This window comes from Candoia aspera, chromosome 1 (genome assembly GCF_035149785.1).
Source record: "Candoia aspera isolate rCanAsp1 chromosome 1, rCanAsp1.hap2, whole genome shotgun sequence".
NCBI lineage: Eukaryota > Metazoa > Chordata > Lepidosauria > Squamata > Boidae > Candoia > Candoia aspera.
In genome coordinates, this window is record NC_086153.1 from 62,201,019 (window position 1) to 62,217,750 (window position 16,732).

The 16,732-nt window shown below is 38.5% G+C and overlaps 1 protein-coding gene across 2 annotated transcripts in view; it reads right to left on the minus strand.

Annotated features, from left to right (window-relative positions):
* Nucleotides 1-16,732, minus strand: part of CMTR1 (cap methyltransferase 1) — a 47,609-nt gene that overhangs the window by 8,528 nt on the left and 22,349 nt on the right. Inside the window, exons 7-23 of one of the 2 annotated variants that reach the window (XM_063304943.1) lie at nt 16,232-16,326; nt 16,078-16,150; nt 15,681-15,879; nt 15,287-15,405; nt 13,910-14,006; nt 12,963-13,095; nt 11,693-11,872; nt 10,308-10,364; nt 9,679-9,736; nt 8,105-8,173; nt 7,413-7,544; nt 6,755-6,877; nt 5,526-5,617; nt 5,091-5,159; nt 3,972-4,019; nt 2,810-2,922; nt 441-549 (exon numbers count right to left, since the gene is read on the minus strand). In XM_063304943.1, coding sequence (XP_063161013.1) covers nt 441-549; nt 2,810-2,922; nt 3,972-4,019; nt 5,091-5,159; nt 5,526-5,617; nt 6,755-6,877; nt 7,413-7,544; nt 8,105-8,173; nt 9,679-9,736; nt 10,308-10,364; nt 11,693-11,872; nt 12,963-13,095; nt 13,910-14,006; nt 15,287-15,405; nt 15,681-15,879; nt 16,078-16,150; nt 16,232-16,326 — 1,766 coding nt within the window. The remainder of the gene's footprint in view (nt 1-440; nt 550-2,809; nt 2,923-3,971; nt 4,020-5,090; nt 5,160-5,525; nt 5,618-6,754; nt 6,878-7,412; nt 7,545-8,104; nt 8,174-9,678; nt 9,737-10,307; nt 10,365-11,692; nt 11,873-12,962; nt 13,096-13,909; nt 14,007-15,286; nt 15,406-15,680; nt 15,880-16,077; nt 16,151-16,231; nt 16,327-16,732) is intronic. The other variant, XM_063304950.1, reaches the window with a different exon arrangement.

Here is a 16,732-nt window from a genome sequence, read left to right on the forward strand (position 1 = left end):
TACTAGAATCTAAAATATTTTACCAGACCTTATCAGACAAAACAAATTCAACTCTAAGGAACACAATGCCTTGGAAAGCATATTGGTTCAGAACTGTCTCACAGGTTTTTGCTTGCTTTCATTGTTTTTAGAAATTAGTACAAATACTACAGAAAAAAAGGGTGGGTGGGTAGGTAAATCTACCTATCTATCTATCTATCTATCTATCTATCTTCTATCTATCTATCTATCTATCTTCTATCTATCTATCTATCTATCTATCTATCTATCTATCTATCTATCTTCTATCTATCTATCTATCTATCTATCTATCTTCTATCTATCTATCTATCTATCTATCTATCTATCTATCTATCTATCTATCTATCTATCTATCGTGATACCACATCTAGGCTTCCCCGTCGTGGATGAATTGTTACTATTTGCAATGTGATGCTCACTGAAATGGTGCAACAGCTTCTGGAGGCAGTTCGTATGTGGCATATTGTGTTGCCTTATTGTAGAAAAACTTCCGGTTAGAGGTTTTGCTGAATCCCATGGTCCAGGGCTCTTTGAAGAAAACCAAAAAGATGGAATCAAAAAACAAAAGAGGAGAAAGAGACACATCAATATTTCTGATTCTATTGTTGCTTTGTACCATTTTCAGCAAAAGACCTAACATATAAACTACTGTTGGGCTAATGTGACATAAGAACATCAAAATAGACAGATAGGTAATTTCCCATAGAACTGCAGCCATGCAATAATCACACAGAGGAAATCTGTAAGAATTATTCATGCACAGGACCAACTAGATGCAACATTTATGTTGACCAGGAATTCTGTTGAACTATTAACTAATATTCTTGCATTTTAAAATGTTCTAAAAATGCTTTACTTAAGCAACAGCTTGGCAAGGGCAAAATTTTCCTCTTCTCAAATGGTTAACTTGTATCTTTCACAATGATTACTATTTTAAAAAATAAAATCATTCCACTCACAAAGAGGATAGTAGGTAGAAAGACAGACTTCAGTTTAACCATAGCAAAATTGAATGGCTGTGGGTTTGGGGCCCCTGGACTCTAGGAACTCCCTATTTTTCATCCTGGATGGAATTGCACTCAACCCAGACAGAACTGTTGTGCAATTCAAGCGCTCCCTTGTACCATTCATGGATCAGGAGTTTCTACTCACAGTTACTCATGCTCTGGTCACCTCCTTTTTGGACTGCTGCAATGCGCTCTACATGGAGTTGCCCTTTAAAACCATCCAGAAGATGCAATTGGTGCATGCAGCAATGTGAATAGTTATAAGTTTGGTACACTCACATAACACCACTACTTTGTGAGCTGTACTGGCTTTCTGTATGCTTTCGAGGTGCTGATTATTTATTTATTTATTTTCTATCCTGCCTTTTTATTTTTATAAATAACTCAAGGCAGCGAACATACCGCCCAGAGTCCCCTTTTCGGGAGAGATGGGTGGTGATAGAAATTAGATAGATAGATAGATAGATAGATAGATAGATAGAGAGAGAGAGAGAGAGAGAGAGAGAGAGAGAGAGAGAGAGAGAGAGAGAGAGATAGATAGATAGATAGATCGATCTCCTTCCTCCTCCTATTTTCTCCACAACAACAACAACCCTGTGAGGTGAGTTGGGCTGAGAGAGAGTGACTGGCCCAAGGTCACCCAGCTGGCTTTCATGCCTAAGGTGGAACTAGAACTCATAGACTCCTGGTTTCTAGCCCAGCACATTAACCACTAGATCAAACTGGCTCTTATTATTATTTTTGCCTCTAAAATTCTTCATGGCACAAAATCAGGTTATTCTACAAGACTGCCTGTCTCCAATTATCTCTGCCAGTCCCATTAGATCAAACAGAATGAGCATGCTTTGGTTCCCTTCTACAAAACAAAGTTACCTAGCAGGACCCAGGAGACATGCCTTCTCTATCAAGTGCCTGCCCTGTAGAACAACATTCCCCTTGAGTTTCAGATGGCCCTGACTCTTCTGTCCTTTCATAAAGCCTTAAAAACCTGGTTCTTCCCCTGGATATTGAGCCAGTTTATTATTTTGCATTCTATTCTATTCTATTCTATTTTTAATTTCTTTTTTTCATATGCAGTATCTACAAATTGTAAGTTGACCAGAGAAGCTCAGTAAATTGGTAGCATTACAAATCATCTCCATGTGGGGGAGATGGGTGGTGATAAAAATATGATAAGTAAAATAAAATAAATATTTTAAAAAGAGACTCCAGCTAAAATCATTGGGGTGACTCAAAATATAATCAAAATATGTACTGAAGAACTGAATATAGACAACATCTTATTCATCCAAATACTTCAATAACTAAATACGCTGTATTTTTTAAATTCTGAAACAGCCCTGCTTTGAGCTCAAAGGGTGTGGAATGGTTTTGTGCTAGTTACTAATGATGGATGGTAAGGAGCACAGCTAGCATATGAGGAAGAAGCTAATTATAGCAATCTTCTTCCAGAGTTTTAAAGTTCTTTCCAAGAAAACATACAGAAGAATCCAATAAGCTGTCCCTCAGCCCCCTAACATTTTCTACACATAGCACCACCTCAGCTAGGAAGAAAAGGGATTAAAACATAACAAAAGGGCAATAAATTGAGAAGTAAATCCGTGTTTGTTTTTCTCGTTCTACAAGCAAAAAAAAAAAAAAAAAGTGTCCTTACTTAATTTTCTCAACACCTCCCCCTCCACACACACACTAGTGACACTGACCCAACCACAGCACCCAAATTCCAAGCCTTAGGCTTGACTACTGTATATCAGACTTTGCATGACTAGAAATTGATTTACCGCTAACAGTCCGAACGATGTACAATCCAAAAGGTACAAAATGCCTGTCATCGCGGCCAGTGTAGGATAGCCGTGGGATTCCACCTGAGCTCTTGATGACCTTCATTTCTAACCTAAGTTATCAAATATATGAAAAGAGAGAGAGAAAGAAAGAAAATGATCAAAGATAAAGTGCATAAACCTTAAGAATCACAGAAGCTGTGAGAGCCAATGTGGTTTGGTAGCAGGTACACAGGACTTGGACAGAGATCTAGTTTAAATTCTTGTACAACATAAACTCAGTGTTAGCCAAATCACTAACAAAACCTTAGCTCTCCATCAGAGATAGAGATTTATCTCAGACAGATGCTGTAAGGATGAAAAAACCATGGGGTGGTTGGATCCACAAATTTTGGATGATGCTTGGTACCAATTTAAAAAACTGTAGAATTCTACTCTCCTCCAAGGATTGGGACCTTGTCCCTGACATGATGCAGCTTCCAAACTCAACATGAAAACCTGTGACAAACACTCTGCTGGCTGTGTATTCTGAACACTCAAAAAGTGCAGAGCCAAAAAAATCCCAATTATCTGTCCATAATTTGAAGTATGAAGTTTGAGGAAATAACTTTCCCATCCAGTTCCAGAGGTTAGTAGAACCCTGAGGCCTGTCACATTCATCAGAGATTGGCTGAATGCCTGCAAAGGCTTTGAATGAGAGTATCAAAGGACTCGGAATATTATAAAGTATCATAAACACGAAGATTGTGAGGAGAGCTAAGGTCAAATTCTTCCATGAATCTCTGCCATAAAGAAATTCATGACTTAAAGAGGAAAAGTGATGGGGATTTTTGATGAATTATTTGTTAACACTAACTATGATTGCAAACAGATTACACTGATCTTTAAAAAACAGGCATGTCTCCTAGCAGGTAATATCTATCCCACTCTTGTTTTACATCTTACGGAAAAGTGACATCACTGTAACCACACTGTTGTTTTTTTAACCCTGTTGATTTGGCTACAAGGAATAAACATTTTTCCTTCCACTAGGTAGCCTATACATTTTCTTTTTCTACGGTGATCAATCAGAGTTCAATAATACTGCTTTCCAAAACAGCAACAGAATTCTCAGTTTTCGATCTTCAGAATAAATTATGTGAAAAAAATTCTGAGGACTTACCTGAGAAAGATCTTTTCCATGTCCTCTAGCCTGTACACTTCCTTTACTCTGTGGAAAAAGGACAATAAGCTGGATATGTAGGCTTCAACCCCTAACTATATCTAGACTTCCTATGGCTCTTCTAGACAGAATATGGGAAGAAGCTATGGAACTTTTGATGAGTATTTTAATACCTTGCCCTTTAAGTATATGATAATCCCACAAAAAATGAAAAACTGAGCCTTCATGATTAAAGAGAAAAGATTGAAAAAGACTAAAAAAATGTGAATTTCAATGTAAAAGATGTCACGTAGAGTAATTGCATACAATTATTAAATATTTTTCATTCTAAAGGTCATTACAGAATTGTATCTATAGATCTGAACACTTCTGGACTGCAACACCACCAATCCACTTCGTAATTCCAGGTAGCAAAGTCTAAGAATCCTGCTGAGCATGAAAAGAACTGTTAACCTTGCCATAAACTGTTTCTAAATCAGAAAAATGCAGAATTAATACACAGCTCATGTACAGAAAATTAAATCTGGCTTTTTGAAAGTCTGCTCCAGCAAGTGTTATAGATGCTAAATCCAAAGCCCTAAAAAGGCTTTTCTTTTTTTTTTGGTGCCTTTGAATCACTGTTGACTCCTGGCAAATGCCTGAACTAGTCCCTGCAGTTTTCTTGGCAAGGTTTTTCAGAGGTGGCTTGCCACTGCCTGCTTCCTAGGGCTGAGAGAGAGTGACTGGCCCAAGGTCACCCAGCTGGCTTTCATGCCTAAGGCAGAACTAGAACTCACAGGCTCCCGGTTTCTAGCCTGATGCCTTAACCACTATGCCAAACAAGCTCTCTTAAAAAGACTTTACTTCACACATTCTGCTTATAAGGACGGCCTCCATCTAGCCTTCCACCTTGCCATGGAATTTACACAGACTGTGCCTTCAGTCTTCTTTCCAGGAATAAAAAGTTTATTTCAAACCTGAGAAACTCATCCCGAAGTGAATTGAAAAAGGCTTCTCAGAAGACCAACCCCACCTATTACCCTTTGTGACTGTCCAATGGCAATAGAGCACGTCGAACTATTCATTAAACTTCACCCACACAACCTCAAAGCCAACAAGAATCCAAGAGTACTCATTCACCTGATGGGGCTCATATCTGGGCGGCTAGGTTTAGAGACAGCTTTCACAAACTTTTCTGCCAGCTGAATTCTGCAACCAGAAAGAGAGATTTGTGCATGGTAGGATATCAGAAACAAGAATTAGCAGAACTTATATAATACGAGAATTTTCTGTAGCGTCTGCTAGGCAGATATTCCCAAAACAAACATTAAAAAATGATTGGATTTAATAATTCAGGCCTCTTCTGAAGAAAGGCTGTTAGTTGTTACATGGTCTTTTTTCCTACAGGCATGTCTCCTTTGATAAAGTGGACAAAAAGAAAAAGTGTGCCAACACAAAGGTTTGCTTCTAATATTGATCTGAGGGATTGTTATGAACAGTACAGATGTAAAGTTAAAAGCAGCCCCACTATCCGACCAAAATATTTATGCAAAGATCTTCCCAAACTCTACTTACCGCTGATTGAAATGCTGTTCTCTGACATCACTGCCATTCAGCACCAGAGCATCCAGGATGTGGATGGCATTGATTTTTCGCTGGGCTTTGCCCTAAAAAGAAAGGGAAATAGGAACATCTCAAAGTGCTACTGCTTGAAAAGGATGCACATATCTGCATATATAGGTAGTCTTAGTTTAGTGACCACAGTTGGGACTGGCAACTTGGTCACTAAGCGAACCGCAACAGTGCTTATGAACTTACTTCAGCTTTCCTTTGCTTTACAGACCTGCAAAGGCTGTAAATGCAAGGATTGGTCATAAAGTTATTTTTTCACCACTGTCGTGAGGCAGTTGCTAAGCAAGGTCTACCTGTACCTACATTCAATTTCACTGTTCACTTCCGTAAGAGTAAATAGCAGAATTTAAAATCAAAACATGCCCCTATCAATTTCTCCCCACTCTCTTTTATGAACCTTGAGGTTGAGAGTGCACAATTACTGTAATTTTCTGGTTTTATCTTTTGACTGGCTTTTATATATTCTTGGGTTTGTTTGTTTGGGTTTTTCCCCCTTTTATCGATGTTTTATTTTAGAGAGTGGCTTTGGGTTTGCAGGCATGTTTAGAGTCAAAGATGTTATTTCTCTGGAATCATAATGCCTACAAGCCCAAAGCCACTCTGTCTTGGAGGTATGCAATCTGAATCTGTTCAGCCTCCAGCCACTGAGTCAACACTTCTACCGGCTCACCTGTTTGGCCCAGGGATAAGATATATAATGGAGTTTTTCTCTGAGATTTCCTTTGCTTTTTAATTATGTGATGCTTATTTTAGGGATTATACTACAGTTTTCATGTGTTTTTCCTACATCAAAGTAGCGGGAAACAATTACTTTGGTGTTTTTGTGGCCACAGTTTATCCTACCTTGCTCTAGGCCAGCGTTTCTCAACCTCAGCAACTTTAAGATGTGTGGACTTCAGCTCCCAGAATTCCCCAGCCAGCATGCTAGGAATTGCAGTCCACATATCTTAAAGTTGCTGAGGTTGAGAAAGATAAGGAATCTTTTTTCCATCAAAGGCTAGATCTCCTGAGGGACAATTTACTGGGAGCTGCATAGTGGTTATAGATGAAGCCAGCAGAAAGAGTGGTAAGGGGCTATGCCTTTGCTCTCTTTCCTCTACCTTCTCATCCAACAGACTATTCAGGAAAGAAAACAGGGCAAGAACATTTTTGAAAGAAAAGGTGTCACTGACCTCTCCTTTCAGCTCATGAACAATCTCCACAGACAGAAGCGTATCCCGCGGCAGTTCTATTTTCAAGTCCAGTTTGGTCCAGCGATCTGATGGGCGACCAGCCCAAGTGTATATCTGAGACTTCTGCATATAAGCAAAGGAGGAGGCAGCCAGATTAGGGACTTAAGTAGTCCACTGAGGAAACCACACTCTCTCAAACCGTTTGTAGTACAGCAGCTGAGAGAAACGTGCATCCAAAATAGGATGCATGTTTTAAGGAAGGGTATGAAAGGGATGTCATTACCAAAGGGAATAAACATATTCAGTTTACTTAGCAAGCCTCTCTATCTGTTCCTAGGAATGTGAGACTTAATTTCACATGAGAAAACTTTATTATTATAACCAAAAGTTGATCAAATAAGCAGATGTATTTTGTCAATTTATGAAATAAAGCTTTCATTTATCTTCAAAGTGACAAGGAGAATCCACTGATCAAACTATCACCTTGGTAACTTTTTTTTTTTTTTTTTTGGGTGCCTTTGAGTCAGTGTTGACTCCTGGAGACTGCCTGGACAACCAGAAAGAAAAATATACCAAATCTAAAACAATTTCATGTTACTTAAAATACACTATTTTCACCTACTGATATTCACCAATATATTTAACTATCATCACATACCCCTAGTGACAGAAGAAACTTCTGCTCACTTCCCGATACCATGCATCTGTAATCCAGCACTGGTCGAATTTTTTCCAAAGTTTTTGAGTTGAGAGGAGTTGGTTTATAACTAAAGATCTTTATGTCAGCACTCTGAAGCAAAATTAAAAGACAGAAAAAGACAGAGAAAATTCCACAATCTTTTCCAGTATGGTGATCTCCAGAGATCTGGTCTGTAACTTTCATCAGCCATGACTACTGAGCAACCTGGCCAAGCATAATGAGAGCGTCTGAAAGACACTAAGTTGAGGAAAGGTACCATAGAAGGCTAACTCTGTGACTGGCATTAAAATACATTTCTTTGCTTTATGTACTGAGATAGTGCTATATGCTACATTCAGAGCCTATCAGCACGATAAATACATATCAGCCTACTTATCTTAGAATAAGAAAACTAACATTAAACTTGTTCTTTCTATATATCCCTTTCCCTGTGGCTTTAGAAAAGGTTCAATCACTTGCATCTAACCATAATATCTAAGTGGAAGTCTTTCACAGTGCATTTGAAGAGGTAGATTTTACTGTTAGCCCAAGAGCAGCTGACATTACGTCTTGAGGGGTTTTTTTTTAATCTTTGCTTTCTATGATGGCACCATACAGGGCATGCACATCATCTGAATATCTCAACACCCAAAACAGAACAAAATTCTCACCTGAGTTAGCTCATAGAACTTGGACAAGGGATCAGAAGAGGATGGAGCAACTCGGGCTTGGTCTGGAATCTAGAAGGATTAAAAATCCAGTTAGTTTAAAATTGTAAGTTCCCCACATTTCCCCACTTTTATATCTTGTAAGAAAAAAAAACAAGGCAATTTACTATAAAGAAAAAAATTCAGACAATTTTATTCTTGTAGATGCTATTGTTGAATCAAAATATTCTTTTTCCACATGTATTTTCATCCTCTCACACCTCCTTCCTCATGAATCCAACACAAAGAACAGTGGGAATTTTCTGTTATTCCAAGCTACCCATGTAGCCAATATCAATGCCTAGAAATTACCCAAAAGAATTTGGCAGTTCATTTTAATGTGAATGAGAACAAGAGCTCCTTTTCAAATGAGTAAAATACTTTTCAAGCAATACATTATTAGCCTATAAAACATGCTGTCATAAAAAATCCCCCAAATCCAAGATCCATGCAGAGAAAACCAAGCTGCAATGAAATTATTAGTTCCCTTCAACTATTAGCAATAAACTATATTTAATTCTGCTGCATCATCTACACAGTAATTTTAAGTAAATATTTATTATGTTTGCCTCTATACAAAAGATTTTAGACCTAAAATGTTTGAGAGTTCTTTGCAACTTCACAGCTAGCAATCTCAATTTGAAGATATCAACAATATTGAAATATTTTTTTACTTTGGGATAATCAGTCAAGAAAACACTGTATCATGACTCCCTGCCTGCCTACAATCATTTTTTTTAGATCAATGACACATTTTTTAATTAGGTGATGAAACTGTATGCTATAATACATGCATCAGTTCAAGATGCTACAGGATGTGTTGTGATTATAGTCATGGGTAATTTAGATGGCAAATTTATCCTTGCTCCCTTTCCCCTAAAAAGCAAGGGACATACACTCTATCTCCTTCATCCCTGTAGTCAACTGGGCCAGCCAGCAGTTTTCTTCCTCAACAGTGAGGGCAGACAACCCAGTCCAGAGGTTCAGGAGCAAGAAATTGCAATCTCCACATTCTGTGTTTTTTACAAACAGGACTGGGTTTCTCTTACTCTCACAGAGACTAGCAAAACAACTTGTTTGTTGTCACATGAGGAAGAAGCAGGACTATCAGTTCAGAGAAGAAGTACCATAATCTTATCTCCCCAAGTCTTCTCTGCAGTGATGGGAGTGAAAAGAAAGAAACTGGTCAAAGAATGAGATTTCACCTTGTAAGATAGCAATTTCCAGCTGTGTTCCAGACAAGTCAAGGAGGACTGGGCCAGCTGGATGAAGGTGACAGCATAACTAGTTTAAACAAATCATAAATAATGCCAGACTAGGTCAATCTATTCCTATATTGTTATTAAAAACTGACACCATCTGGTTGTGAAGAGTCATCCTGAGCATACTGCTTGACCTCCTAAAAACAAAAGAATCCTTTCTGATAGAGAATATATGTTGTTCTTATATGGAGTGCAGAAGCCTGGTTCTTATATTAAGAACGCTGAGAACCACACGATACACGTGACTGCAGGATTTTGCTTCTTTGTGTTACTCACCCCCCAAAGTCGGAGGCATTCTTTTCGGATATCAGCCTGACGTGGTTCATTCAAAGTCCTAAAAGGATATATAAGTTTCTATATCTTCTAACAAAAAGATACTTCAGGTTCTTTCTTTCCCATCTATTCTCAGAGGATAAGTTATTACTATCCATCCACCTAGTCACACTGTCTGAGTTGGGTGGCCTTATAAATTATGGACAATACACAAATAACCAGTAGTTTCTGAAACACAATGCTGTCTCACGTAAGTTTGCTTCCCTATAATACTGTGGCATTCTTGCTTTTGAAAAGACCTAATCTATAGTAATTCAAATAAGAAAAGGCCAACCTACCACATTACAGATTTGGGCCATTAAACACACTTTTTCTAGTCCAAGGAAAATCAGTAGGACAAATTTAATGACAACAGTGACTTGAAAGACAGTAACATCCTACTAATTTACCCATTAGATCAGGCCCATTCTCATAATGCCATGCCTAAATTTGTATCTTGCCACTACAAATGAAGATTATATTCATGAGACTAACTATACAACATCACAAATAATTCATCCATTAATTTCTAGTAAAATCCTTAACTACAATTTCTACAAAGAGAACACTTTGAAAATATCAAATCTACTCACGTGTCTTGAACAAAGGCACGAATTTTGGCCAGGGCTTTAATCTGAACAGCACAGAGTCTGAAAGAGAAAACAGGTCTACTTTAGAGCATTCAGAGGAACTTGTTAAAGAAAAGTCTTCTGAATCAAAATAAGGACAAAATAAGAGACAGAAAAAATAAACATACACATTTGTACTACATTATAATGAGTCACACTGCATTGATACTGTCAGAAACTGAGGAGCATTTCATTTGCAGTCTTTGCTCATGATAGCATTTTTCAGTTGGTAAAATAAAATAAAATCAAAAGTTAAAATTAGCCAAGTTTCTAGTGATCACTAGATCTCTTATCTGTAATATCACTGAACAACAGGGATGCAAATACCTCCAAAGTGATCTCAAAGAAATGCTTCAGGCAACACAATAGCAGCCCCTTTCTGTTATTGATTAAAGCAGAACCTCTCTTTAGGATGCCACAGAAGCATGAAAGAAGACACGGCTGCTTTAACACAGAAGACAGGGAAAACAAGGCGACTGTTCTCATGAATACAGAGAGGTGTCTGAAGCACTTCTTTTAAAACATTTTCAGGCATGCACTGACTCACTGCAGAGTAGGGGACACAATCAGCCTGGCCTCAGGAGACAAGGAATTGGATACAATATATACACAAAGAGCTTTATTTCATCACTTGCCTTTTGCCAAGCATACACAATGATTTAGCCTGCTTGGCGCATAAGAAAAAAATAATGAGCCTTGAAAAAGAGATACCTTGCCAGGTATCAGATCAGAAGGCTGAAACTGGAGAATACGCTGCAATGGCAGAATTAAGAGTATATATATATCCACAACAGAAGTTTAACTAAATTCAAGCAGGAATGGCCCCCTTATATACAATGCATCACAGAGCAAGGCCAGTATCTGGAATACGGTTTTCAGGGCTCCAACAGAAACTAACAACATTTACTACAGTCTGATGTAGATCAAGCCGTATTCCAAATATCTAAACCGTGGCTAACGATCGGGGATACAAACAGAAGGGAAAGGGAGAATGAGTCATTAAAAAGTAATTTACCTTTTTCACTCTTAAAATTCAAAAGTAGCAGTCTTTTTCATATCATATTGCTTTTTTTTAACTTTCTTTGCATTTCATTCTTTTTTTCCTCTTTGTATTTCAGTATTTTAACAATCAACACATGGATGAAAAAAGATAAAAACCACGTGTCCTATAAAGTATGTTCTTGTGCAAATTATTAAATTTAAAAAGATACTCAGTGAAATAACTGTGATAATTTTCTGATAGGAAAAGTAACTTGGCAAAATCACTAGCGAAAAGAACGCCACTATCCAAAGGCAAACACTATTTTTTTCTTGCAGATCCTGGTTTCTTCTCAATGTACTAAACTCACCTTTTATTTGAGCGGATCATGTAGTCAGAGAAATCATGATCACCTCTCATTACTTCCAGGGGAACAACAAGATTAACATCTTGGTCAGAGTTGCGTAGCTGGTTGAGTTTGATGTTCACTGTGAAAAGATATTCTCTCACTTCATCAATTCCAGATTTTAATCCGCGGCATATCACATACCTGTAGATACACAAAAGACTTTTTCCATGTTTTTTGTGGGTTTGGGATTTTTGAATATATATTTTTTAAAATAAAAAAAAAGATATTCATGTTACACAATGACTATCTAATACCATCGCTAGATTATAAGGTAAACTCATGGATATATGCTTCTGAACACACTGTCAGCACCTGGTCATTCGAGCATTCACACAATCACAGTCAAGAGGCTGGGATTCTTTTAACTGTTTAATGAAGCGAAATGAACGGTACAGAAGTAAAGCTGCGAATGGAGAGTTCCCGCTCAAACCTAGATTTAAAACTACATTCCCTTAGTTTGTTCCCTTTCCCACGAAAGCATGTCACCCCCCCTCCCATCCAGGTGGTGTTCCTGGTATATCTCAACCCATTGTCCTTGATGTCTTCCACAGCCATAATAATCCACTCCACACTCCAACCTCACACCCCCTCCCATCTGGCGACACAGAGTCTACACCATTCACAAGGAAATGATGGCAGATCCTCCGATAAGGGGTTCTGTGAATCCTTTGATCGAGGGGATCTGACACACACATCATGCTATAAGAAAAGGTCTTATAGCCAAATCCTGTGGTCTGGGATTTGGGGAGGACAATGGGTCCAGAATCATCAAATGCTTAATCACCTTATTTTCTCTGATGTTGCTATTTTCCAAAACTATTTGAAAATGACAGTAGGAAAAAGAAACTGCATGAACTAACAGTGTGCTCTGATTAATTGTAGATTACCGCTAACTGTCCCATTGACACTATAATATGCCAACAAATATTTAGCTACTGTAGCCCATTCAAGCATTTCCTAAATGGTTACTAATACATTTCACATTAAAAATAGCAAAACTGAGAAAAAGATCAAGCACAGTTAGGTGCCAATAAAAAAAAATACTCTTATCCTATGTCCCCTGCCCCGCCAAGCCTCTTGTATAGTTCCTTCTCTTTCCCTGATTCCAAGAATGGGAAATTCAGAGCCCAAACCAGCCATAAAACTTGTGCCGAGACTGCAGTTACATCAAATCTTTTATCACTGTTTCCTCAATCAAGCAGATAATTGCCTTCACATTTCTCAGTCTCACCTTTCCGAATTGGCAGGACGGCTTGTCACAGGTTTGAAGATTGACACACGTTCAAAGCAGCAATACAACAAATACATAAGGCCAACACTGAATGGTGTGAACAAGTCAAAGGTTTTGCAGACAAAGTGCCCTCCTGGTGGAAAGAAAAGCAACGAAAGAGGAAAAACACATATATCCCATCTTTCCCTCAAGATACAGATTTTATCTTTCTGTAACTTAAATGAAACTGAGACAGAATGCTTTGGCTGTAGCTACACAATGAGTTTGTGGTTCATCAAAGAACTCAGTGTATGTTTTCTCACTTTGTCCCAAGCTTTACTGGATATCCACCTGCTACATGGTTTATCATAGCAGTGAAGCCTCACCCACAGACATCTTGAAAAACTAAGTTGTGAAGATCTCAGAGTTGGTGGCAGTCATGGCCTGGAGGGCCTTTGCACAAATCCATCTTGCACCAATTGTGCCCATTCCTGCTTCAGGCAGCCCTGTTCAGGCATGCCTTGGTCAGCTCTCATTTGACTACTGAATTGCACTCTACATGGGGCTACCCTTGAAGACATTCAGAAGCAACAAGTTGTCCAGAATGCAGAGGCACAAGTAGTTATGGACGCACCACAATACACCCGTTTAACACCACTACTATAAAGACCTCTACTATCCTGCTACAAGAATATCATATTCTACAAACATCTTGGTTGAGAAACATTGAGAAAAAAAATAATTGATTTTCAAACTGCATTTTAGAAACAGCAATTCACAATGACAAAAAAGTGAAATGAAAACAGCCCCAACTGGAGAACCTTATCACTTACAATCTAAAGCTTGCACAAATATCTTCAAGGGAAATGCTTCACAAAAGGGAAAGATGAAACAGACTGGAGAATAGCTAACACCAAAATCACAAGAAAGAGGAGAAAATATGGAGGTAAATAAAAATGGGACCGCACCTGTCCGTATAACAGAGAGTCCTGTGAGGAATTGACAAAGCATCAGCTGCTTGCTTAAAATCTCTTGGATGTTTTCCTGCCCCTCTACAGAAAAGCCCTGAAACACACAAAGTTAAATGCAAAATTGTTTAATATTACCATCTATATAATTAAAAAATAATGGCTCTTTACGTTTTTTTAGTACTATCATCCAACCAATCCACCATAGCAACCAATCTTTCCCTCTCTGGAGTGCCAAGTTGCACCCTGCCCACTGAACAGTTCACTGCTGCCACTTTCTCATCTATCTCTTATCAACAGCAACCACAGTTGAATAAGCACATTACCTTTCCACTCCTTTCACTGAGATATGTGGATTTGGGGTGGAGGGAGAGAATAGAAGAGAAAGTAAAAGCAGCAGTGATGTGTCTTCTCTCTGGTTACAAACTAATGGGGATCATCTGTCTAAAAGATCATGCCCTCCCTTTCATCTCATTTTTCTGTAAAGTCCTATTAGCAATACTAGCTGGATCTTCTGGGAGTTGCAGTCCAAATGTAGATTGGAGGTTATTTTATGATAATTTTCAAGGAACCACAGCTTGTCTGTCGCACAGCACACTACCGGTTTCTGATCATTTCTAGCTCAATGGCCAAGGTTATTCTGACAGAGGGCAGTAGCAGTCAAGTCTTGTGTACTTGAGGCATTTATTGAGAGGGAGAGGGAGAGGGAGAGGGAGAGGGAGAGGGAGAGGAGGGAGCTCAGATTCATATTACCTCTAGAGAGCCCTCTGGAACTTGGGCGTAAGAGAAGAGATGGTAATTGACCTCGCATTGAGCTTCATAGGCTCTTGTCCCCAGAGTTTGCTGTTATTAAATACAGATGTGTCCCTCTGGGATAGATTGACTATGCATGATTAAGTCCATATAGTCCCCAGGACTCAAGTTCAATTCAAGAGCATTTTATCATTATTGCAGCTAGACAAAATTTGTCAACTACATCTCAGGCCTTTCACAAGATGTCCTTCTCTTAACCAAAGAACTCTCAAGGATTCTTCTTCACTTAGGAAATCAAATATATGTTTTATTAACTTCAAATGTGGACTCTGTACCTACATTCAACTAGATCAGCAATACGGTAAAATATCAAAACGGGGGTTTCTCAAGAACATATTTAACATACAATTCGGTGACATTCTGTGAACCACCACGCAGTGTATTTACATTTTTCATTTCAATACAATTCATTAATCCAGGATAAAACAGAATGAACCATCATCTAGTTGCAAAGGAAAGCTAGCATTATGATCTTTTTCCTAATCTGACTGCATGTCACAGCATACTATGAAAGGTAAGCTCCTGTTGAAGGCCTGGAGGATAAAAGGAAGAGAAGAAACATACCCCATCAGCCATCAAGAAATGCACCCCCTTCTGGTCTGTGCTGTCCAGCACAAAATGCTGAAAGGCAGAAATGTTCTCAGGACGGGTAATGTCACCATCTCCCTCAACACCCCCTTCACCTAAGTGGGAAAACAAGGATTTTGATTTTGATCATGTATATTAATACCATTACTTTCCAAAGAATCATTTTAAAAAATCCTCCTGTTTTAAAAAATAATTAACTACCTTCCAACATGACAGGTCTTAAGATGTTGATTAGTAAAAGGAAAGCCATTTTTCTCATCCCAACACTGCCAGTTTTTCCTACTCTTAGATAATTAATATTCTTGCACAAAAACCTTGCATCCATTAAGGATGTGTGTTTTTTTAAATGAAGACAATTTTGCATGCGTACCATAGTAAGGCTCAAAAAGCTCACTAGAAGCAGCATAGAAATCCTCCAGTTTGAAATTGTTTGGTCCTTTTAAGGTCATCCCAAAACCTTTCGCATGCCACTTCCTCCTCCAGAGGACATATTCCGAGAAACCACCAGGGCCAGCACATACATCAGCAAAGTACAGCAGCTCAGCATCACGTTCTTTTATTAGTGGTTTCTGCAAACAGAAAGGATAAACTTCAATCATTGCAACTGAATCAATCCCCCAAGTAAATAGTTGCATCAATCTCTTAAATTGCTTAACTGCTGCAGTGCTTAATCAACTACCATTTTAATAAAATTCTAAGGATTTTCCTACTCACTTTTCCCATTCAGAGAAGGCACCAGAGATACACAAATAAATGAAAACCCTCACCCCACGAGAATCCTTTGGGTTTGTAAACATGTAGTCGAAGACATAATCTATGTTTGCCATCTTCATTGCAGCTCTGTAAGTGTAAGATGGGCACTTGTTAAGAGTTTGCCCTTAACTGACCAAATAGTTGCAGTGTACAGCACCCCGCTCTGACCTGTTGAGGAAGAAGACTCCACGGATCATCTCGTAGGGATTGGATCTTGTACGAGCCCGGCGCATCTCCTCTCCATCCAGCACATCGAAAACACTCTGCAGAAAGAAAGAAAAAATCTAATCTAAAAGGGGAGGACAGCTAAACAGAACATTTTACAGTTCCATACCTGAATATTTTACAGAACCCAATTACGGGGATCAATTAGCAATGGATCACTCATTCTTTAACCAAAGTGTCAGCCCTATTAGGTAGACCAGACCAAAAAGTCAACTCCAAAGGACTGCTAAAACTACTTTTATTGAAATTGGCTGGAATAACAGAACCCTGCAAGCCTGGTTGTGCTGTACCTCTTCTTCTTCTTATAATCCTGTGAATTAGGGAGGTGTCTACCTGAGATGCCTCCAAACTATCTTGCTGTTTTGCACTTAAAAAATGTTTCAGCCAAGATAATGGTTCCTGAATATCTCTGTCATGGTCATTTTGCTTACTTTCTACGCTAAG